The following is a 23,491-nucleotide window of genomic DNA, read 5'->3' on the forward strand; positions in this document are numbered from 1 at the left end:
CCACAACAACGTCCAAAGAACTGCAGGCCTCACTTGCCTCAGTTAAAGTCAGCGTTCATGCCTCCACCATCAGGAAAAAACTGGGCAAAAATGGCCGAGTTCCAAGGAGAAAACCACTGCTGAGCAAAAGGAACATCAAAGCTCGTCTCAATTTCTCCACAACACATCTTGATGATCCCCAAGACTTTTGGGACAACATTCTGTGGACCAATGAGACAAAAGTGGAACTTGTTGGAAGGTGTGTGTCCAAGTATATCTGGCGTAGAAGGAGCACTGCATTTCATAGAAAGAACATTATACCAACAGTAAAATATGGTGGTGGTAGTGTGATGGTCTGGGGCTGTTTTGCTGCTTCAGGACCTGGAAGACTTGCCGTGATAAAAGGAACTATGAATTCTGCTGTCTACCAAGAGATCCTGAAGGAGAATGTCCGACCATCTGTTCGTGTACTCAAGCAGAAACGAACTTGGGTTCTGCAGCAGGACAGTGATCCTAAACACACCAGCAAGTCCACCACCGAATGGCTGAAGAAAAACTAAATGAAGACTTTGGAGTGGCCTAGCCAAAGTCCTGACCTGAATCCTATTGAGATGTTGTGGTATGACCTTAAAAAGGCCGTTCATACTGGAAAACTCTCTAATGTAACTGAATTAGGACAATTCTGCAAAGACGAGTGGGCCAAAATTCCTCCAGGACGCTGTAAAAGCCTCATTGCACGTTATTGCAAACGCTTGGTTGCAGTTGTTGCTGCTAAGGGTGGCCCAACCAGTTATTAGGTTTAGGGGGCAATCAATTTTTCATTTCATTTTGTGTTTACTTGTGTTGTCCTTGACTATTGTTTAAATTGGTTTGATGTTCCGAAACACTTAAGTGTGACAAACATGCAAAGGAACAGGAAATGAGGAAGGGGGGAAACACTTTTTCACACCACTGTATGTCTGTTTGTGTACTGTATGTATACTGTATGTATGTATGTAAGCATGTATGTGTACTGTATGTATGTATGTATGTATTGTCCTCTCTGCCCTATTTCCTCCTCCCCCCTGGTGAGGAGTTGTACAGTCTGATGGCATGAGGGACAAAGGAGTCGGTTGGTCCGGCACTTGAGAAGGAGCCGCCTTCCACTGAACCGGCTCCTCTGGGTGCTGATGACGGTGTGCAGGGGGTGGCTGGCCTTTTCAGTAATGTCCAGCAGTTTGTCCAATGTCCTCCTATTTGCCACCGTCACCAGTGAGTCCAGCTTAATGCCGACCACAGAGCCGGCCCGCATGATCAATATGAGAACAAGTAAAAAAATGATAAGTACATTATGAACAAACACATGAAGAGAAAATAAATAAATAAATAAATAAAAATGTGACTTACAAACTTCGTTAATGATATTGACAACAGATGTTCTTATTAAGTAGTTGGGGGTATATATCAGAAATAACTGTAGCTTTGTTGATTTGTTACTAATTCGAGAAACTCAAAATATATGTCAATTTCAATTTGTAATAGTTTAAAAGATGGTCTTGAATTGGAAAATGTTGACTTATAAATATGAAACTTACCTCATAAAATAAAAAGATTAACAAGTTCCATCTTTCCATTCAAAATATGTAATAATAGGTTTTTGTCCCTTGCCTACTGGGCTACTTATTTATCACATAGTTCACTTTCTTGTGATCGTACTATCTCGGCTTATGGGGTTATTAATATTAATATCATAAGGATTGACATTATTGATCATCATATTCCCAGGTGTGGTATTACCGCCGTCTGCAAATCAGTATATGTGACGTCTTCGCGGGTGGGCGGAGTTAACGTCCAGGCACCATGGCTTCGGTTGGACCCGAGGTGAGTGTGTTTGCTTATCTATCCCAAGCTTGCTTTACTTTCACAATGTTTTTACAAGGTTTGGATAATGTGTATTGCTCCGTCAGCCAGAACCACGCTTGTAAACGCGAGAATTGTCGATGTCGAGGTGTCGTTTTTTCGTAAATTGCCCGCTGCCAGCCCGCAGTCTCTTGCTTTTGTGCTGGACCGGAGGGCAACTGAATGTGCAGGAAGATGCTGCGCCCCGGAACATGAATGGTTTGTCCGGGCGCGTTGTTGTCTCTGCTCTATGGATTAGTTATACATGGTCCTGGCTCACGGCACTGTCCTGCTTCTGTCCAATTTTATCGGTTCAGAATTAACTACAGATACATATGCATGCGTTTTTAGCGGCTGTTATTCGTGGTTTTAGTGTTATTGTATGTCAATGACTCACATTGACGGCTAATTTATACACTGCTGTTTAGCTAGCTGCTAGCAGCCGTGCTAGTTAGCAGACAGTGTATACTCTCAAATCCACATCAACCGATTATTGCGGTGAATTTATTTTTTAAATGAGAGAGGCTAGTCTCTATGTAGTTTGGAACAATACTTCTAAATTCCCGGCTGATAATGTTATGTTATCTTATGCTGTGCAGTCTGTTAGCTACATGATAATTGATGCAGTCAATGAAAGTAACATGCAACCATCCACTGTTTATATGGCGCCAGCTCTTAAACCGGCTTTGATGCTCTTTGCGTGATTCTTTTTATTCACATTCAACTTTTATTAGGAATAACTCTCCTGGTGGGGGCTTGTCTTTGCTAGCTATCTGCAGTAATGACCATGACTTTCAGTCGGTATAAGGCAGTTCAGGTTCAGTTAGCTGTAACAAGTTGCACTGTGTTTATTAAGGTTTAATCAGCAAAGATGGTACAGAGGTGGTAAATCATCCATCAGTCCTGCCGTTTCTTTTGCCTTTTGAGAGCTGGGATCCAGTCTTGTTCGGCAGAGGTCGCTTGAGAAGCGTTGAGATGATAATCAGCTCAGCAGGGCTGGGAGTATTGGTAGTAGTATTTTTAGGTGTAGTGAAGAAAGGCGTGGGACACTGAGCTGTGCAGCTACTTCCGTTTGAACTCATAACATTGTCTCTCCTGGTATGTTGATGCGTTGACATAGAGACAATGGGTCGCCATGAAATGTCAGTTCACCTAAATATAAAAAACTAATTTCTCCACATACATCTAGTGGTAGATAGTTTTGGTTTTATCTGTTATTTTTTGATTTCTATTAAAATTCTGCCTCCTCCCTAGTATAATGGATTTTCATTGAGAAAGGCAACTACGTTTTTTTTTCTTCTTCTTCTTAGAAACCATGTGCCTGAAATTAACACCCTCACAATCAGTCCCCTATGAAAACAGTTGACAATGAAGTTGTGGGATGACTAGTCCTGCTGCATTGGTTGGTCGGTCAGTAGATTTGGCGATTGACTGAAAATGAATCACCCAATAGTATAATAATATGTTCTACATATCAAGGTGTTGATTTCACTTTTTAAAATCACCAAGAAAGAAAACGTGTTACTTCCTGTGTAGTCTGGATCAACGGAAGTACATTTTCCAGTATAATTTCCTGAGCCACGCGCCAGATGTCCTTCATCGTGTGTGTGTGTGTGTGTGTGTGTGTGTGCGTGTGTGTGCACGCACGCACGCTTCGGGCCTGCTTCGTTCTTTCGTGAATGATTTGGAAGGTTTACAAAGAAATGTTTACGGCCTTTACTATCCAACTGGGACGTTTGGGGCCGATGTGTGGGGATGGCTATGGTCAAAGGTCACACAGAGTAAAAGAAAATATGTTTAATTATGGATTTAACCATTATTTAAATAGCTCACATTGGTGTACTTTGTGAACAGTTAACTTTATTTAATATTGTATGTGTTGTGCACATGTTCCACTAAAACAAGGTTCTTCCTTAGACTATTTTGTAGAGGCACCGTTGCTGGGTCCGGAGCTGTTAGTGGTGTAGCCAGACCTTAAGCAGGGTTGTGCAGGGGCTCTGTGCAGAGCTTACGTTGTATGCCGTAGCATACTCAAGTGGCCTAATGTTCATACTCAAGCGCTGGTGTCTTGTTTTAGCGTATCTCTTTAAGAGAATAGCAGGGCCGCCGTGTGTGTGTGCGTGGCCAGTGTGTGGTAGAGCGAGTGAGAGAGTAATAGGGATTAGCTTTGCCCCAAGGTGTCTCCACTGTTTTTTCTGACTACAGTCGTAAAGTCGTAGCAGGAACAGTTGCCACCTTGATTTCATGTTTAAATGGAGAAGGAGAACCCAGAATTGATTAGGGGGGAATGTGACGCCACCAAGCCTAGCAACATGCGTCGTCACAATGTGCAGTTTCATTTTTTGAGAGGTACATGTCAGGTGACGTAGGGTATGGTGTAGATTCCAGATCTAAACATAGGTATGTACCTATGCCGTTGATTCAACGCAGGACCATGAATTGGGCTTTACTCCACAGCGCCTCTGGGGACTTAATCTGCATTGTCTTGTACAGACGGATGGCAAAAGGCTACCCAAAGGCCGATGAGCGCTAAGTTGAGTTCTTTAACGATACATTCACAGTACAAATCTTAATTTACCATCCCAGTAATTATCATATTTTAACTGAAAAAGGTATACATTTAAATTTGAGGTAAGGCATTGTTGACTGCAGTGCTCCAGTATAGAGTCGTATTACATGGGACAGGTGTTTTTGATTTCCTGGTCCCGTGTGTGTGTGTGTGTGTGTGTGTGTGTGTGTGTGCCTACCAGAGTAGCCCCAATCCCTAAAACTTTGAGCGCCAGGCAGCTGCAAACAGTAAGTAAGGTGCAACCAATGTAAATTGTTAGTCTGGATCCCTGTATCACGTCAATAATTTCAGCTAAACTGTAGTAACCAGGACCTTTCTTCAGTTGGGCAGTTGACACCATCTGGTTGGTTGATCGGTCTATTGGTTGGTCGATATTAGAGATGTATCAGTATCGCCTCCCCTACTGCCTAAAACGCTGGCATTGGTACCGGGAAGTACTGGAGTTTATGGACCAATTTGATACCACATAATAAAGTCCTAAAAAAATCTACGTCAAAGTATTTTATTTATGTTCTTTTTCCGTTATCACTGACTGTCAAACTGGATGATAAAAGAAAGTTCTGTGGCATTCATTGTACGTTCATGTTTCACAAAGAGTTTAACCTGAGCCTAACTGACAAGAATAATAGAAATCATATGATATCATATCCACATGGGGATAGTAGTATACAGCTGTTAAAACATAATAAAATATATGACACACTGGAATCTGATCAGTACTCGGTATTGGACGATACGCAAGTTCAACTATCAGAATCGGTAACGGGAAGCCAAAAATGGTATTGGACAACCTCTAGTCGATATGCTCTTGTCCGGCCAAATTCTCATAGGTTGGACAATTGCTGGTAATACTTTCATAAAGACATCGCAAAAACTTGGGAGCGCTTTGGAGGCGTTGCGTTTCTACAGTAGAGACGCTTTGGTTGCATCTGGTTGCTATGATACAGAATATCTGTAAGGAAAACGGTCGGCACAAGGTAGAGTAACCTAACTGCTCTGGCCCTTGATTTGGATGAAGGGAAGGCTGAAGGACATACAAAAAGATTATTTTTGTTTTGTTTTATTATTTTTTTTTTATTTTTCTCCATTGTTGTTCAGCATTTGTACTTGTAGGATGTGTCGGTTGGTCTTTGTGATATTTGTCCTACCCTTCTTTCGTTGGTATCGGGTGGCTGGGTAGAAAAACTGCTGAGTTCTACCCAAAGTTGAACGTTGTGTTCAACTCTTGGCCACCAGAAAAGAAAGGCTAAATGGAACAAGTGCTAAGGTCATTGTGATGCTGCTGCCGTTTGTTGCACAGTGTAAATATGTGGCGATAACGTTGCAAAGAATATAATAAATACGCTTTGGTGGACAGTACACACCATGATACCAGGTTTGGTGCACTGTAGCCAATTTAGTTCTAAAGATATTTAGAGCTCCACTAGGCTGGGACAGCAGTGGAGTATGGTCTGGCTACACACCACTTATGTATTCTGGGATAGAAAAAAACCCCGCTATGTCTATTTTTTAAAATACTAATCAAAACTTTCCTGGGCGGGGGACGAAAAAAATCCTTTTAATGTAAGAATAAACAGCAATAACGGTACATTCTTTGAGTAGAACTCTTCAGCCACACTTGAAATCAGCACCCCTATGTACTGAATCGACAATCAATTTTGAATTGGGAATCGTTTTGAATTGTGACTCAATTTTTGAATCAAATTGTGTCCCCAAGGATCTGAATCAAATTTTGAGATTTACACCGATTTACACCCCAACAACCAGTGTTCTAGTGACAGTTCTGGTATCATACGTAAACAACCAGTTAAAAGAACAACTTTGTGTTTAATGGCATAGTGGTGCTTGTACTAAATGCTAACATGAAAATGCTAACATGTTTCAGTGTTTCAGACAGGAATTTGTGAGACTGTGGCGGGGGGGGCTCATACTCTCTCAAAAGGTGTGGGGTAGCTATTTTAAGGTACATATGTAAGAACTTGTGATGTGGGTCTTATCCAATTCTCCAAATTGATACCCTAAAGGTCAGAATACATACGTTGCTTACCGGTTGGTCCTGTTGCCGTGAAGTATACTGTCGTCAGCTTTGTCTCTTTAGTGTGTATGTTTAAATCTGTGCAATCATGATGCACATCAAGAGAAGCCAATAATGAAGCTAACGTCTCAACACCTGATTTGGTCTTACCCCTCATGATGTCTCCATCTCGGAGATCATTTTTATTTCTGTGTCTGAGACTAGGCTAAAAGTATACATGATGCTTCCTGTTTCCCCCGGCACATGCATGCCCAATATACAACAAGTTTGATGAGATCTGCGGTTTGAGCGTCTTTAAACAGAGATTTGTTGTTGCACTGGAGCTAAAAACACTTGTGTGAACGAGGATTGGCTGAAAACCCTGCTTAAAAACCAAAACGCAGCAATGTAAAAGTGCCACGATTATAATGACAATATTGATCATTTCTGATTCTGATCATCTTTGTTACCTGAAACGGGCACAAACATTTGTAATGCCGTAGTTAAAATGAGATTCACATTATAGTTTTATATCATACACGTTACATACTGTACAGGATGAGGCTTTGTTGTATCAGTCAGCAGTAAGTGACTCGTCTTTGCTTATCCGCGGCCTCCTTTTGTGTCTTATGGGTGATGCATAGCTCCTAGTGAACTAACTGTCCACTGGCTTTACACCTCTCTTTTGTATACACTATAGTATCTAATATCTGTTATTTTACTGTCTCTATTTTGTTGAAACTCTGCCGCGATTGGAGGTAAGAACTTGTTTCCTTTCTTTTTTGTGCATTGAGCCCTGTAAGTCATTAAACCTGAGCCCTTATGTCATCAGGACATTATTGTTTAGTTGTGAAACAGGAGAAGCCACCAATATCTCTACATCTGCATACCTGCGTGTCTGAAACGTCCCCTGAGAAGAAAACGCATATCAGTATGCAAGGGACAAGCTTCTGTTTTGATTCTGATCAGATCATTGTTTTTAAAGTCCCCCGCGGATGTGATGGTTTGCTGGCTTTTAATGTATTTATGTAATTGGATTGTGGACTGTTGGACGGACAAATCAAGCCATTACACATTGACATTACAGTGAGTTGTCGTAGCTTTTACTGGGCATCTTTGCAATTTTATAGACTAAATTTTTGATTGGAAAAAAAAAAAAAAAGTCAACAGACAATTACAATGTTATATAGAGAAAAATACAGAACTAGAGAAGCTTTTTTGATGTTGCATTGTGCTTAGCTGGTATTGTACATTTATATATTCACCCAGAAAAGGCTGGGCTGCGTTATCCCTCAATAGCAGCTTGGTCTGTTACATCTGAGACTCCCAGTATCTGTTGCATGGCCTGGCAGCGGTGGGTTTTGCTTCCTTCCCTGGCCCGAGGCTCTGTGGAGACAAAAGACTCCCATTTTAAAGGTTCTAATGTGGCCCAATGTCCACGATGTCCTCATTCTGTTGGTGCCCCTAAAGTGGTTGTTCATACACACGAACTATAAAGCCCTTTTCCCCCAAAAACATGATTGACAAAAATAAACTTCGATTTTACACAAGATAAGAAAATGAGAAGATGATTCTAGCTGTGAGATAAACCCATGTAGGGTATGTGTTGTGCAGGGTTATTGGGTATGCAGTATCTGCATGGTGAGTCTGTTCCAGTGTATATCTTCAGTGGCAAAGAGCTCTTGTAGTTTAAAGTAATGGAGTGGTGTTACACTTCCAGTGAACTGACTGAGCATGCTCTGTGGAGACCGTCTGAAGAGGAGGACCGACAGAGGGAGCCACCAGGTCACATGACCGGCGAGGTGAATGTGCATGCGGGGAAAGAAAAGGAAAAGAGGAACAATCTGTTCGACACGTTCTCTCTTTCTCTCGCTCTCTCTCCCCTCCTCTTTCTGTCCACCCCCTTCTCTCTCTCTCTCTCTCTCTCTCTCTCGCTCACACACACTCCCTCACACACACACACACAAACTCTCTCTCTCTCTTGCTCGCTCTCTCTCTCGCTCTCTCTGACGCCTTCTTCTCCTCAATGGAGGCCATGAGAAGAAAGCAGGTATGATGCTTCCTGGAGGCACACTGGGGAAAAGACATGTTAGCTTTATACTCTTCACTCTTGATTGGCTTTGAATGGTCTGAGGAGATGCATAGTCTTGCTTCTCAGCTCTTTTATAGCCATTTTCTATAAAGGTGACAATCAGTTCGAGCTCTCTTGCCGTCTTCTTGTTGAGATGGTTTCTCAGTTTGGAAGATGCGCTCAAGAGCAGCTGATTGTTCTTGACTCCTGAAATCAAGGAATTTAATCTCAAAGAGTGGCATTCTCTCTTTTTTAATCTTTTTTTATGGGTAGCAGTGCTGCTGTGTCAAAGAGAGATGTGTGGCTTCCTAGATCCTGTTGTTGGAGAGATCTCCTCATGGATTAGCACAACCGCTGTATTTAGAGCAATCACAACGCGGAAAATATGATGTAACTCGAGACATGGAAATGAGCGTCTGACCTCGCAAAGTTCAGGAATCTACCCTGAGAGTAGATGTTTAAAACTCGGATCCAACGTTCTTTTTGTCATATGATTTTCCTTTTATCCCTCCTCTTTCTCTTATCTCTCATGGTCATAATGAAGTCCCAGGGGACTGGATGTATGTGCTGGATGTATATACTGGAACATAAGGCTGCAGTGACTGCTGATCAACCTAAAGGATGCATGTCAGGCTGCGGTGTCAGCTTCCATGTTTACCGGCGTTGATCTTCAGAGCAACCTTCTGGCTGAAGGCCAGACCTGGCATGTCTTGATCAGTCAGTTTGCACCGTTAATCACTGGGCAGGTAAATTATTGGCTTTTTTATCAGCTAGTTTATTTAAAATCTTATGGAAAACCCTCTCAAATATTTATCAATAGCGCACAGTATAGAAGTGTTGGGGGAGAGGACGGATGACGTGCCAGATGCAGACTGGGATCACTGCTATTACATGTCAGACCATTAGAGTACCAGGACCCCCATTTCTGATGCTTTAGTACAGTGGTTTCCAATTCTGAGGTTGGGACAGTTGAAGGGGCAGCGTGACCAATCTGTGGTATTTTTGTGACTTTCCTCCAGTCTTTGTTAGATAGTTTACCTCTTCAGGCCTCTAAATGATTCAAACAAGACACTCTGAAAAGGGCTAACCCTTTGGTCGAACTGCTCAGATCCCTGGGCAGTAGATGCTGCTTGGTTTTAAGATATTGTATGACTAAAATGTAAGGGTCACTGATTTAGAAGGCCGGGGAGGTAACTTCATCCTTTTGTTTTCTTAGGCTGTGTAAAATGCGCTTGTGTACTTTTAAAAATCATTTCATGTCATCTGGGTGTTGACACCTTGCGCAAGCCTTTGACTGTCTACAGCTTAATTGTGAAATGTGTTTGGTTTATAATTAGGTAGCTGTGACCTGTTTAGTAGGCTTTACACATTAGTGCAAACATGTAGGCCTCGTCACATACAAGGTTCACATTATGTTGTAGGGGCAGTGAATGATTACTCCATAACAACATTTTATAGCATTACAAATATTACACATACGAGCTTAGGCTATTTCTAATAATAACTTAGCTTATTTGTTGAAAGGTCTATTCTGGTTTTTAAACTATGAACCATTGGAGACTTATATTTGCAGCCATAGCTCAAGCTTTAGTCAATTCTAATATCCTACTTGAGGTTCCTGATGAGCACTAAGAGCCTTGGTTTTCCATTTGGAGCTTCTTTCAGCAGCCCATATACCCTCCTCCATGAGCCTCCAGACCTCTATGTTCCCCATCTAGTGGAAAACCGCTGCAATGGCCGCGCTGTGTCAGTAAACAATCTGGTTGCGAAATGGCGGAGATCTGCAGACAGGCTTCTCTGCCTCCCTTCCCCCCCACCTCTCCTTTCTGTCTCCCGTGTGTATGTTCCACTTCCCACCACTAGGGGGAGGGAAGAGGCCGGTGTTCTTTTTGTTTTTACCGGCTGTCCCCATTCCATTAAAAAATGATCTGAAGGATTGTTGTTCTCCTCACCTTCACATGTGCTCACTTGAGGTCCTACACGGCACAGGATTGTCCCAGACTAGATGTTTTTTGGGAAACACCCTAAGATATTGTTCTCACAGCCCGGCTCTTGGCCTGGCTGGGCTGCTGAATGACAAGGTGCATGTTCGTGTGTTTGATTCAGGGACTCAGGAGCACGTGTTTGGACAATGATTTGGGACATGTGTCCTGATGGCTCTTTTAGTTGGGGTCTCGATTGCGTGCAGGTTTAAGGACAATGCCTTGTCTGTTCAATTGAAGGATCTGACTGTCAGAGCCCTTTGAGAGGAGAATTGAAGTGCTTGAATCCGTTTGTCAAAATGAAGCTTTTGGTGGTCTCTATTTCTCACAGGTCTTGTGAGTGGGCTAGTTTAGAGGAAATATGTTTCTTCTGCTTTCTTGAGGCAGTCGGATGCAGTACCTGCTTTTACCATTCACTAGACACTGTGACACCCAGCCCAGAGCAGCACATGTGTCTGTATACCTTCATTCTGCTCGGTCAGGGAGACTGTTAACCTGCCCGGCGAGTCCTAGGAATGCTGCTCATTAAGGACCACTTTACTTTGACATGTTGTCTAAAAAGTTGTCTAAGTATAAAGACAAATAGAGCAAAGGTAAAGCGAAAGTGTTGATTTACGATTGAGTTTTTTTGGGCCTCTTGTGTCCTTTGGGCCTATTTCCCCAAAGTGAGTATGAGGTTGACGGTCATGCTAAGGAGGAAGAGAGAGTTTTACATTTCCTGGTGGTTCGTCTTCAACTGCTTGCTCCTGTGAGATTTAAAGACGGGTCTGTGGGTGGTTAAGATTTCTTTTGAAGCTTCGGTTGTGCATCTACTCTCTACTGGTTGGCTGTAGCATAGAAAGGGAGAAGACAGACAATGGAAGGTGCATGGGGGTCGACCTCATTCTCTTGGCTTACTCTATAGTCTTTTATTCTGACAAAGACACATTACTGAAAAGAGGTTTCACACCGCTTTCAGTGCATTAACGGAAGAAATCAAGACCTTGATATTTCACATCACAAATTGGTGAATTAACAGGGTTGTCAGGTGATTGAAAATGATTAAATCAGCCATTTTGATAATCGGGTAAAGTGCCAAACATTCTGCTGCTTTTCTCAGTTTTATTTCATTTAGGTCTGCATCAATTATTTTGATTTGTTTTGATTTAGAACCAGTCCGTTAAACATTTATTCCTAAAATGTCTTGTTTGGGCTGCCCAACAGACTTAAAGCCCTAACTTTCATTTTACATTGACATGTAAAACAGACAGAAGTTCAAAATCCTCACAGAGGTTATTTGGTATTTTTGCTTGATAAATGACCTCATCAATTAGACTAATAATGAAAATTGTTGCTGATTAACCATCTGTCTGTCGACTAATAAATGTAGTTTTTGTGCTGATATCTGAATATCTTTGTGTTTTGAACTGTTGGTCAGACAATAGTTTTAAAGAGGCAACCTGGCCTTTGGGATCATGTGAATTATTATTCGTGATTGAGATTGAGAATTAATATAAAATAATTTTCAGCCGGAGCTCTGAATTCAAATTTCCATTGACATGTGTTGTTTTTTTCATCAGCCCGCTGGTCTAGCCAAGGGCAGCTTGGATAAGGGTGTATTCACAAAGAAAGAGGAACATGATGCAATGGGCAACGGAGAGGATGAACCAGGTATTAAACTTGAAAGCACTTCATTTATAAAAATGATCCCTTTACATTGTATTTTGTATCATTTCTTTGTTTTTGTTTTTTGTTCTTCCATAGATGGAGACAAAGAGATAGCAGCCAGACTGGCCTCTTCCCCTCCGGCGGAGACGATGCTAAACGGCACCAAATGTGACGACAGGAGGCACAAGAGCCCGGCGCACGGCTCCGCCACCGCCACCGCCACCGCCACCAAGACTTTACAGTTGGTGACTGAGAACGGCCTGTCAGACATGGAGCCGCCGCACGCTTCTGTTACTGGAAGCAATGGATTTATTCTCACTAAGCAGCAGCAGGATGGCGGCTCTGCAGCGGGGCCAGGTTCGGGAGCTCCCCCCCACAGGACTAACTGGTTGCCTTCGGGCTCACCGACAGGGGGAGACGCGGCCAAATCTCCCCCAGCCTCGGCGACTGGCAGTGCACCGAGTTCAGCTGCACTAAGGACTGACCCCAGTACGGGGACTACGTCGGGACGGGAGACACCAGACACTAAGAATGGAACCGCCTCGTCTCCTGCCCCGTCTCCAGCACCCGTCACCATACACAGAGCGCGCAAGACCATGTCCAGACCTGCTGTCAGTCCGGCACAAAAGGTAACGCGTCAGAATCTGATGCATCATCAGCGGCTCCTGAGTTATTTCTCTTTGCATCTATTGAATAAATGACTTTTTTTTCCCCATTATCAGTAAACAGTTAATGACAAAAGTATATGCACATCCAAACAAAGTATGAGGACACACTTACATTACAATCTTATGTGATAGTTGAACATGTCCTTCCAAACCATGGGCGTTATTCTGCCCTTCATCCACCATTTTTGAACCTGGCTACCAACACAGATGGTGGGTGATGAGTCCAGGCTCTCAGGCTCTCAAAGCTGTTGGGTGGGGCTATGGTCAGGACTTTGCGCAGGCCAGTCAACTTTTGTCCCTACCGTCTTAATTGATGAGACAAGTGTATGCACAATTATATAATTGTTGCTTAATGGAGTCAACTGTGTTCCGTTACATAAGACACAACTCTATATATGTTTAAGAAAGTTCGGAAAGAGAGATTTTTGGTTCAATAGTAACACAATAATATGTTGGTATATTACAATACAATTCAGCTAAAAGATGGAAAAACTATTATTGAATGAGCGTATTTACCAGCACCACTTTCTATAAGTGTGTGTGTTGCGTGTGTTGCATATTGCTGTAGGACCTTGTTTACCATAAAACACAGTGATCAGTGTCTTCTTGCAGCAGCACATGCAATCATTTGCACATACTATCTGGGTGAAAACAAAATGACCCTTTTCACGGGGCTCACGGAGTATGAGCTGAAAAATTAAAGATTTGTGTTGTAATGTGTGAAATTGTAATGGCTTTTTTTTGTTTTCTTTTTTTTTTTTAATTGGTATTGAAAAAAGTACCGTTAATATCCAAGTCACAGTATTGATCTTGGTACCGGTATCACTTTTTAATTTTTTTAATGATACCCTACCCTGTTAAAATCATTAAAACGTAGTGGTCATAAAGGATTTTTGTTTTTGTTACCTACAGCTTATTAACAGGGAATTAAGAGAAGCAAAGAGTGCCAAAATGGAGAAAATGGAGACTCATGTTGCACCTGATGCTCCGAAATCCTCGCAGCAGTCCCCTGCGCAGAACCATCTACCTCAGAGTCCGCCGGATATGCTAGATTCAGCACAAACAGCTTCATCAGATTCACCAGCACCCCCTCCAGCTGCCGCGACACCTCCGGCTCCTCCAGCAGCCCCTGAGACTCCCCCAGCCTCGGCTCCTCCAGCCCCAGCCAAGCTCCAACTAGGTGAGACTCTGTTAACACATGACAGAAACCGGCCTACTGTAGAAACAATTTTTTGGGGGGCTTCAAAGAAACCTCATCAGTGGATCAGACCAAAGCCTTACCTCTATTGACAGTTTTGCTGTAAATGTGTGTGTTGTAGGTCCTTACTCAGGAGGGTTGTCATCACGTAAGAAGAAGAGGAGGATGGGAATGTACAGTCTGGTTCCTAAGAAGAAAACCAAAGGGCTTCGGCAGAGAAGTGTGCTGGAAATGTTTAAGGAACTACAGAAGTCTGCCAAGAGCCCGCAGGTCAGTGCTCCTCGGATTTGTCAAACCAATCCCAATTTAGGTGATGTCTTCATTTGTGTGACATCTCACTTTGGAGCCAGTGTTTCCTTTTAAGATTTTTTTTTTCTTAACAGCCCGGTCAAATGGCCTTTTGCATGGGAGAGCTAGGGGCAAAGTTTTATGTTGTGTCGAGCCTTCTTAGTGTATTAAAAATACAGATTTAGATGGTACTGTAGGAGTACCCCTAGCCCTCCCATTCACAAGGCCATTTGACCAAAAATGTTCATTTGTTCAATCTTAAAAGTTGCGAGGTTAACTAAAGTTAGACTCTGGTCCGTTCAAAAAAAAAATCCCTAGGTTGTATTTTGGCAAGAGGTATGCTTTAACATCTACAACAAGTCTACAAAATGATTTTTACAAGAAAGTCTTTATAGGGAAAATAAAACGCAAATGACTACATCTATGGACTATTTTCCAATTTATATTACATACACTGATTCACTTACCGTTTTGATGTTACCAGATGTTTGAAATCAGAACGATGAGCTGACAGAACTGACAAGTTGAACGTTGTCCAATTAGAACGGACCCACCGCGGTGATGTTGTTGGTGGAACTCTTCGTTTAATAGTCGACTTGGAAGACAGCAAACGTTTTATGGAGTTTGTGCATTTTTGCAAATCGCTCTACCGGCTGAAGGTGGTGACAGAGGCTATGGCTTTCTTTTTTTTAAATTACCTGCTTGTAGTTCTACTGGAACATAGGGTCAGTTTCAGCAACAGAAAGTTACTTTTAGAACTCTTACCTACTGCATCTTTAACCAAATACTATACAACTGGACATGTTCCACTAGTAGTGTGAGCGAAAAGCAGGGAGAAATAAACAACATTGGAAGCCGAGAATACGGTTTCTCTGGCGTTGTAGCTACACAATATGTGACAGTTTTATATTTTAGTTTCTTCAAAGTAGCCACCCTATGCTCTGATTACTGCTTTGCACACTCTTGGCATTCTCTTGATGAGCTTCAAGTAGTAGTCACCTGAAATGGTTTCCCAACAGTCTTGAAAAAGTTCCCAGAGATGCTCAGCACTTGTTGGCCCTTTTGCCTTGCTCTCCCCAAACCATCTCAACTGGGTTCAGGTCCGGTGACTGTGGAGGCGCAGCACTCCATCACTCTCCTTCTTGGTCAAATAGGCCTTACACAGCCTGGAGGTGTGTTTGGGGTCATTGTCCTGTTAAAAAATAAATGATGGTCCAACTAAATGCAAACCGGATGGGGTGGCATGTCGCTGGAGGATGCTGTGGAAGCCATGCTGGTTCAGTATGCCTTCAATTTGGAATAAATCCAAGTGTCACCAGCAAAGCACCCCCCCACCATCACACCTCCTCCTCTATGCTTCACAGTGGGAACCAGGCATGTAGAATCCATCCGGTCACCGTTTCTCCGCCTCGCGAAGACACGGCGGTTGGAACCAAAGATCTCGCACTTGGACTCATCAGACCTAAGTACAGATTTTCACTGGTCTAATGTCCATTCCTTGTGTTTCTTGGCCCTAACAAATCTCTTCTGCTTGTTGCCTCTCCTTAGCAGTGGTTTCCTAGCTGCTATTTGACCATGAAGGCCTGATTGAGCAGTCTCTTCTTAACAGTTGTTCTAGAGATGTGTCTGCTGCTACAACTGTGTGATATTCAGGTCTAATCTGAGCTGCTGTTAACTTGAAATTTCTGAGGCTGGTGACTCTGATGAACTTATCCTCAGCAGCAGAGGTGACTCTTGGTCTTCCTTTGCTGGGGCGGTCCTCATGTGAGCCAGTTTCATTGTAGCGCTTGATGGTTTTTGCGACTGCACTTGGTTTTCGCAATTTTCCGGATGCGTCAAAATCTAACAGTCAGATTTTATATGTATATTTTTTTTAGTCTTGAATGTATTAGATGCCTTGATTAGACAGTTTTCATACTTTTCAGTTGTACCACAGAAATATATTTAACAGCGAATTTTGAGATTGTTAATCATCGTCATCCACTCCTCTGTCTCACAGACTAAAGAGGTAGCAAACCTAAATGGGGAGAAGGTGGAAAATGCGTCTGAGGAGGAAGAGTCGGAGGAGGTGGAGTCTGAGGAAGAGGAGCGACATCAGCCCACAGAAGAACCTATAAGTGATGTACAGGAAGCAACATCTGAACCCATCTCTCAGGTTGGAACATAAAACCCTCCTCCCCTTCCATTTCATCCTTTATGCAAAGTGCAGAACGTCGGCGCCTGTTTACAGCAGTATTGTAGAGCTGTTGCATAAAATATTTTTAATGTGCGCAGAAAGTAGAAGGAGCTTCATAATTGTTTGATTTAAGTCAGGCAGCAATTGTGTTTGGTGACACTTGTGAAAAACAATAAGTCTGTGACTGAATATTCAGGGTCTTGACAATGAAAATAAATTAAACCATTCAGTCATATGTTTTACTTGCTGTCTGTGGGAAAGCTAATTTCCCAGGTGAGCCTATTATCAGCTGAAAAAATGAGTAAACTGTAGGAACCAGGTTTTTGATCAGAGTATCATTGTGTGATCCTAATGCGGGGGTGTCAAACTCAATGTCACTAAGGGCCCCACTGGAAAAAGAGAGTCACATTAAGGGCCAGACATGTTTAGTTTATTGACATGCTTTCTATTTCATCGAAAAAGTAAGACTCAATTATCGCTTGTTTTATATAGTCTCCTCACTTAGTTTGATCCATATAAAGCCCTGAAGTTCCAAAGCCAATTTAGCAAATCCAGCAAAACAATGATTACATTTTCTAAGTAGGCTACCACACAGCTGACTAACAGCAACCTGATTCACAGCCTGAATATGCAAAGTCTCTGGTTCTGTGGGAATTTCTGAGTCTCAAAGTCGACAATTTTTTATAAATTCTGCTTTGAGTGATGTGTAATTGCAAGTTGAAAAAAAAAAATTTCCCATAAGGGGACCACAATTTATTGGGAACCTAATTTGATATGCGGGCCGGATGGAAATTTGAGAGGGGCTGGATTTGGCCCGCACACCTAGTGTTTGACACATGTGATCTTATAAGCATTAAGCCTGTTTGAATAAGTCATGCTAAACGCTGGTGATAAACTCTGTTCTCTGTTTCTGCCGGAGGTGGGAGAGGAGCAGGAGTCTGAAGAGTCTGGAGAAGAAGAGGGAGAGGAGGAGGGCACTGAGTCTGACTTGGTAAGATGCATCATTATTACTCAACCCAACTTCATCTCACATCCCCTCTTTTTACCAAAGACAGTACCGGTTTTTAAAAATCATGTCTGTGTATGTCTGTCCCAGAGCACAGAGTCCAGTCTGAAGAAGAAGTTGAAAAAGAAAATGAAGAGGGACAGCGCATGGCTCAGGCCGTCTAGGAAAAGGAAGAGGAGGATGAAGGCCAAAGGTGATGGTCGCCTCGCTCACACCCACACCTGTATAAAGTCCACAGGCGCTCAGCTGTGGGCCACATGTTGAGCAACAGAAGGATCTGCCACTGTTGTTAGCAACATTAGTTCATTTAAAAATAATGAAAGTTTGTTTTCTCTTTGAAACGGGATGGGCTTCATTTATCATCAGTGAAACTCATACTCCAAAGTAACATATTTACATATTTTCTTCCTACACCTTAAAATCGATTGGCATTTTACAGTGAGCAGACATCAGCTTTTATTGGCTGATACTGGTCATATTTTTTTATAGCTTTAAGCACAGATAATCCCTGATGTGCAAGGGTTGTACATTCTTCTGCACATCCTATGTTTATATTTATTGGATGCAACATGTATAGTTGTGTTCAGAATAAAAGCAGTGTGTTTAAAAAAAAGTGAATAATGCTCAAAATCCTTAGAATAGCTTTTAATTCCATAATATCAATGCATTGGGAAAACTGCACATTCAATTCCAAATCAAAACATGACCAAAATTAATCAGGTTTGTGTTCTACCTAGGGCTGCCCGATTATGGCCAAAATGATAATCACAATTATTTTGATCAAAATTTTGATCGCGATTATTCTCACGATTATTTGAACCAAAACAAATTTTATCGTCACATAGGCTGTTTATAACTGCGAGAGGGAGTGTGATGGACCCTACTCACAGAGACACGGCTGACTCATTATGTGTATGAAACGTCTGAAGAAAAGGGAATATTAGGCTATTAGCAGTATTTGCACTTTTCTTTACAAACTCAAACATTTACTGTATGATCTGAAAAATGTCTCGAGGGTTTGCTTTACTTTGAATCACTGCACTAATATTTAGTTGCATAACTATTATTCCTGAGAACTGCTTCAAATCTGTGTTGCATGGTCCTGGGATGCAGGTATTCCAGCCCAGGACCATTGAACTACATTCCACAATTTCTCTGCGTTACTGGTTTGGCCTCAGAAACAGCATTTATGATGTCACCCCACAAGTGTTCTATGGGATTGAGGTCCGGGGATCGGGCCGCTCCATCTGGAACCAAGACTTTGCTCCTTACTGGTGTGTTTTGGGTCACTGTATTGTTGAAAGGCATTTCCTCTTCAGCATAAGACAACATGACATCTTCAAACATGTTCATGTATTGAAACTGATCCATGATTCCTGGTATTTGATAAATAGGCCCAACACCACAGTATGAGAAAAATCCCATGACATTCATTTTGCACCACTATGCTTTACTTTCTTCACAGTGTATTATGGCTTAAATTCGGTGCATTGGGGTGGTCGAACAAACTGTCTGCGGCCCCTTGACCCAAAAAGAACAAGTTTTCTCTCATCCGTCCACAGAATGTTGCGTCATTTCTCCTTTGGCCAGTCAATGGGCAGCCGCGGCTCAGTGGTAGAGTGGTCGCCTGCCAGTCGAAGTGTCCTTTGGCAAGACACTGAAGTTGCTGATGTATGAGTGCTTAACTGATGAGCAGGTGGCACCTTGTAAATCGCTTTTTAAGGTCACTGTAATGTTGAAAGACCCATTTTAAAGGCATTTCCTCTTGAGCATAAGACAACATGACCTCTTCAAACATTTTCATGTATTGAAACTGATCCATAATCACTGGTATGTGATAAATAGGCCCAACACCACAGTATGAGAAACCTCTCCATAACATGACATTCATTTTGCACCACTGTGCTTTTCTGTCTTCACGGTGTACTGTGGCTTGAATTCAGTGCATGGTGGTCGTCGGACAAACTGTCTGTGGCCCCTAGACCCAAAAAGAACAATTTTCCTCTCATCAGTCCACAGAATGTTGCGTCATTTCTCCTTTGGCCAGTCAGTGTGTCCTTTTGGCAAATTTTAACCTATTAAGTACTACTTTTTTCAGCAGTGGGACTTTGCTGGGGCTTCTAGCTGATAGCTTTGCTTCACTTAGCCTTCTTCTGATCGTAACAGTACTCACAGGTAACTTTAAGTCTTCTTTTTTTTTCGTGGAGCTGATTATTGGTTGAGCCTTTGCCATTTTGGCTATTCTTTGATCCATTTGAATGGTAGTTGACCGTTTTTTCCCACTTTGTTCAGGCTTTGGATGCCATTTCAAGGCATTTGAAATCATCTTAGCTGAGCAGCCCATAATATTCGGCACTTCTTTATATGTTTTCTCCTTTCCAATTAACTTTTTAATCAAAGCCCACTGTTCCTCAGAGCAATGTCTGGAACGACTCATTTTGCTGATTATTTCAGTGGGAAATGCACTATAACCAGCACAACATTTGCCTCCTTCCTTCCTTAAATATGGGCCATAACTGACACCTGTTTCTTCACAGAATCAATCACCTCACTAGTTGAACGCAACTCTGGTATTATTTTGAACATGCCTTTTCAATTACAGATTCGATTCCAAAGAATGAGCAGCATGCATGTCATGACTGTTGGGTCTGTTGGTTTTCTATGACTCTACAACACTTTCAAAATAATAAGCAGTCCAACATCACTAACCTCATAAATCATAGTTTTGGGTAGAAGGGATATTTCTTCATGGCAAATAATTTACTAGTAAGTGTTATAGAGTCAAGGAAAACCAACCTTACAACCACTCAATCCTGCTTCCATACGCATCCGTGCATTCAGTCTTATAAAATTCATTCATTCCTCTATTCATATATTCAGTCACAGATGTACAATAAAGAATTTATAGTTGTACGTTCATTGCTGCTCATTAATAAGCCTAACTGCCAGAGAAACAAATGAGTGCTTATACCTGTTATATTTGCACAGAGGAACCCTGTACCACCTTCCTGAGTTCAACAGCTCAAACTGTGAAAACACAACGTGAGAGTTATCAGACAGAATGGTCTTAGCCTGCCTCATGGTTGCCTGATCAAAATCCTCCTGCAGGTTGAGAGGTGCAGGTGTTCCCATAATTTTGGCTGCCGTCTTATTTAGATTGAAAATCTGAGTTTTGGGATTTTACTGTCAAATTCCCCAAACTAGCTGGTAATAGCATACCGATGAATTGACTATTGTTGTTGTATAGAAGATTAACATCCTATTTTTCCAGCACTCTAATTCACTCTAAGCAAAAAGTGGAGACGCTGAGGACTTCTGGCACAGACATTTGTTACATGTGTGTACCAACTCAGGTCATTATCAATATGCACTCCTAGATATTTGAGAGGACACCTGCTTGATGTCATGACCATGAGTGGCTACAGGGCTCTGATCTCCAGCTATCTGGGGACTACCAGCATTTCCAAAGTTTTGCTTGTGTTTATATGAAGTTGGTGTAAATCGCACCAGTTTAAGAACTTGTCCACAGCAACTTGGTAGACGCTTTTGTTTTTTGATAAAAGCAAACTGAGAAGGACAGTGTCATCTGAAAATGTTGCTATATGTTGGTTTGGGTCGGAGCTGATGCAGTCACTTGTGTACACTGTGAACAAAAGAGGTGAACTGACACACCCTTCAGGAGCGCCAGGACTGCACACTGCTGGATCAGACAGGGAGCAGTTAAACTTCACCTGCTGTGGCTTGTTTGACAAGAAAGAGTGATACCACCTTAAAAAGCGATTTACAAGGTGCCACCTGCTCATCAGTTAAGCACTCACACATCAGCAACTCTGGGTTCAGTGTCTTGCCCAAGGACACTTCGACTGGCAGGCGACCACTCTACCATTGAGCCACAGCCGCCCCATTGACTGGCCAAAGGAGAAATGACGCAACATTCTGTGGACTGATGAGAGAAAATGGTTCTTTTTGGGTCAAGGGGCCGCAGACAGTTTGTTCGACCACTCCCATGCACCGAATTCAAGCGATAATACACTGTGAAGACAGTAAAGCATAGTGGTGCAAAATGAATGTCATGGGGATGTTTCTCATACTGTGGTGTTGGGCCTATTTATCAAATACCAGGAATCATGGATCAGTTTCAATACATGAACATGTTTGAAGAGTTCATGTTGTCTTTCGACAATACAGTGACCCAAAACACACCAGTAAGGAGCAAAGTCTTGGTTCCAGATGGAGCGGCCTGATCCCCGGACCTCAATCCCATAGAAAACTTGTGGGTGACATCATAAATGCTGTCTCTGAGGCCAAACCAGTAATGCAGAGGAATTGTGGAATGTAGTTCAATGGTCCTGGGCTGGAATACCTATTTAAAGGTGGCAGAAAGTGGACAACTCCATGCAACACAGATGTGAAGCAGTTCTCAGAAATAATGGTTATGCAACTAAATATTAGTGCAGTGATTCAAAGTAAAGCAAACCCTCAAGACATTTGTCAGTTCATATAGTAAATGTTTGAGTTTGTAAAGAAAAATGCAAATACTGCTAATAGCCTAATATTCCTTTTTCTTCACTTCCTGTAAAGATATAACACAAACTTGATCGGTTTTGGTCATGTTTGGATTTGGAATTGAATGTGCAGTGTTCCAATGCATTGATATTTTGAGCATTATTTACTTTTTTAAACACACCATAATTCTGAAGACATCTGCAGTTGCATCCCTCAGCAATGCTACAGAATACGCGTCCTTTGCTAACGGCTAACTATTTGGGACCAGGCTATTTCTGGGATCAAAAACGTTTATTTTGAAAGTCGTCAAACGTCACTGATGCTTGCAATTTTGAGTTGCTAACTCCTTCATTCTTGCTTTCTTCATCATCTTCATCTACTGTAGTGAGCAACAGACTACGAGCTGTTAGGCAAGCTGTAACCAGAATGCCGTTCAACTGTGTAACAGTTGAATACAACACAGCACATAGTTTGAACACAAAACACTACTTTTTAATATGTAGATCTGAAGAGCTTGTACTCAACACTGCACTTCCTCCTTCAGCAATACACACGCCAAGTGTGAAGTCAAGGGGATGGACAATTGTCACAAAAATAAATGTATTACTTTAATGTTCAAAATCGTATAAATCCAGGCTAAACAATTGTGAGTTGGTTTCACTTAAGATTTCTTAATTTAATTGCTTTGTCAGACAGATTTTTATTTTCTTCCTGTCACACTTTCTTACAGGTATCCCTATACAATTGAATCATAGCATTGCTGTATTTTCTGTTTTTCTTTCTGTTTACAAGATGTTTCAATTTGATGGTAAACGGTGAGGCATTTGCTTACTGGTCACTGTTGTTGTGTTAAGAACTGGAGGCGAGGGATCCGCCTCAGGCTTCAGCTCGGGCCCAGGTGGGCGTTGGGAAGGAGTGCACACAGTCGGTCAACCTCAACAAGCCCCAAGAGCCGGCGCTTCACTCACAGAACAAAGGTGATCTTAGAGGAAATTAGGAAGCTTGTTCATAATAATCCATTCCATGTTTGATGTTTTTTCACCGCTAACAATACTTGTTTTAATACAAGTATTGATATGATCATTTGTACTGTGTGGAACACTAGCTGCTTACTTGAAACAAAAAAAAACAACTAAAATGTTAAAGCCACTGTGAGTCTCATTTTTACGGCCTGATGATCCGTTTGCTAACGCGTACCAAATGTCAGAGCGAAGAATAATTAGGTTTAAGGGGGCAACAGTGGCATAGGTGGTAGAGTGGTCGCCTCCCCAGACTCGAACCCGGGCCTGCTGCGTCAAGGAGTAAACCGCTATGTTCAGTAATTGCACCCACTTTACCAACTGAGCTATCCGGGTGCCCCTCATCCCTTTTGTTAATGCTGCCAACAAAGTTTTGATTGTTTTGATGTAATTGTGTGTGTGTGTGTGTGTGTATATATATATATATATGTATGTATATATATATATATATATATATATATATATATATATATATATATATATATATATA

The 23,491-nt window shown here is 41.9% G+C and overlaps 1 protein-coding gene across 2 annotated transcripts in view; it reads left to right on the forward strand.

Annotated features, from left to right (window-relative positions):
• The first annotated feature begins 1,740 nt into the window (after window positions 1-1,740).
• Window positions 1,741-23,491, forward strand: part of ehmt1b (euchromatic histone-lysine N-methyltransferase 1b) — a 35,782-nt gene continuing 14,031 nt past the window's right edge. The window contains exons 1-9 of one of the 2 annotated variants that reach the window (XM_034896504.1): window positions 1,741-1,839; window positions 12,053-12,143; window positions 12,237-12,769; window positions 13,721-13,988; window positions 14,128-14,276; window positions 16,294-16,449; window positions 17,390-17,461; window positions 17,567-17,669; window positions 22,837-22,959. In XM_034896504.1, coding sequence (XP_034752395.1) covers window positions 1,819-1,839; window positions 12,053-12,143; window positions 12,237-12,769; window positions 13,721-13,988; window positions 14,128-14,276; window positions 16,294-16,449; window positions 17,390-17,461; window positions 17,567-17,669; window positions 22,837-22,959 — 1,516 coding nt within the window. In that variant the 5' untranslated portion in view covers window positions 1,741-1,818. Of the gene's footprint in view, window positions 1,840-8,308; window positions 8,491-12,052; window positions 12,144-12,236; window positions 12,770-13,720; window positions 13,989-14,127; window positions 14,277-16,293; window positions 16,450-17,389; window positions 17,462-17,566; window positions 17,670-22,836; window positions 22,960-23,491 lie in introns of those variants that run through there. The other variant, XM_034896505.1, reaches the window with a different exon arrangement.

The sequence above is a fragment of the Etheostoma cragini genome, chromosome 16 (assembly GCF_013103735.1).
Source record: "Etheostoma cragini isolate CJK2018 chromosome 16, CSU_Ecrag_1.0, whole genome shotgun sequence".
NCBI lineage: Eukaryota > Metazoa > Chordata > Actinopteri > Perciformes > Percidae > Etheostoma > Etheostoma cragini.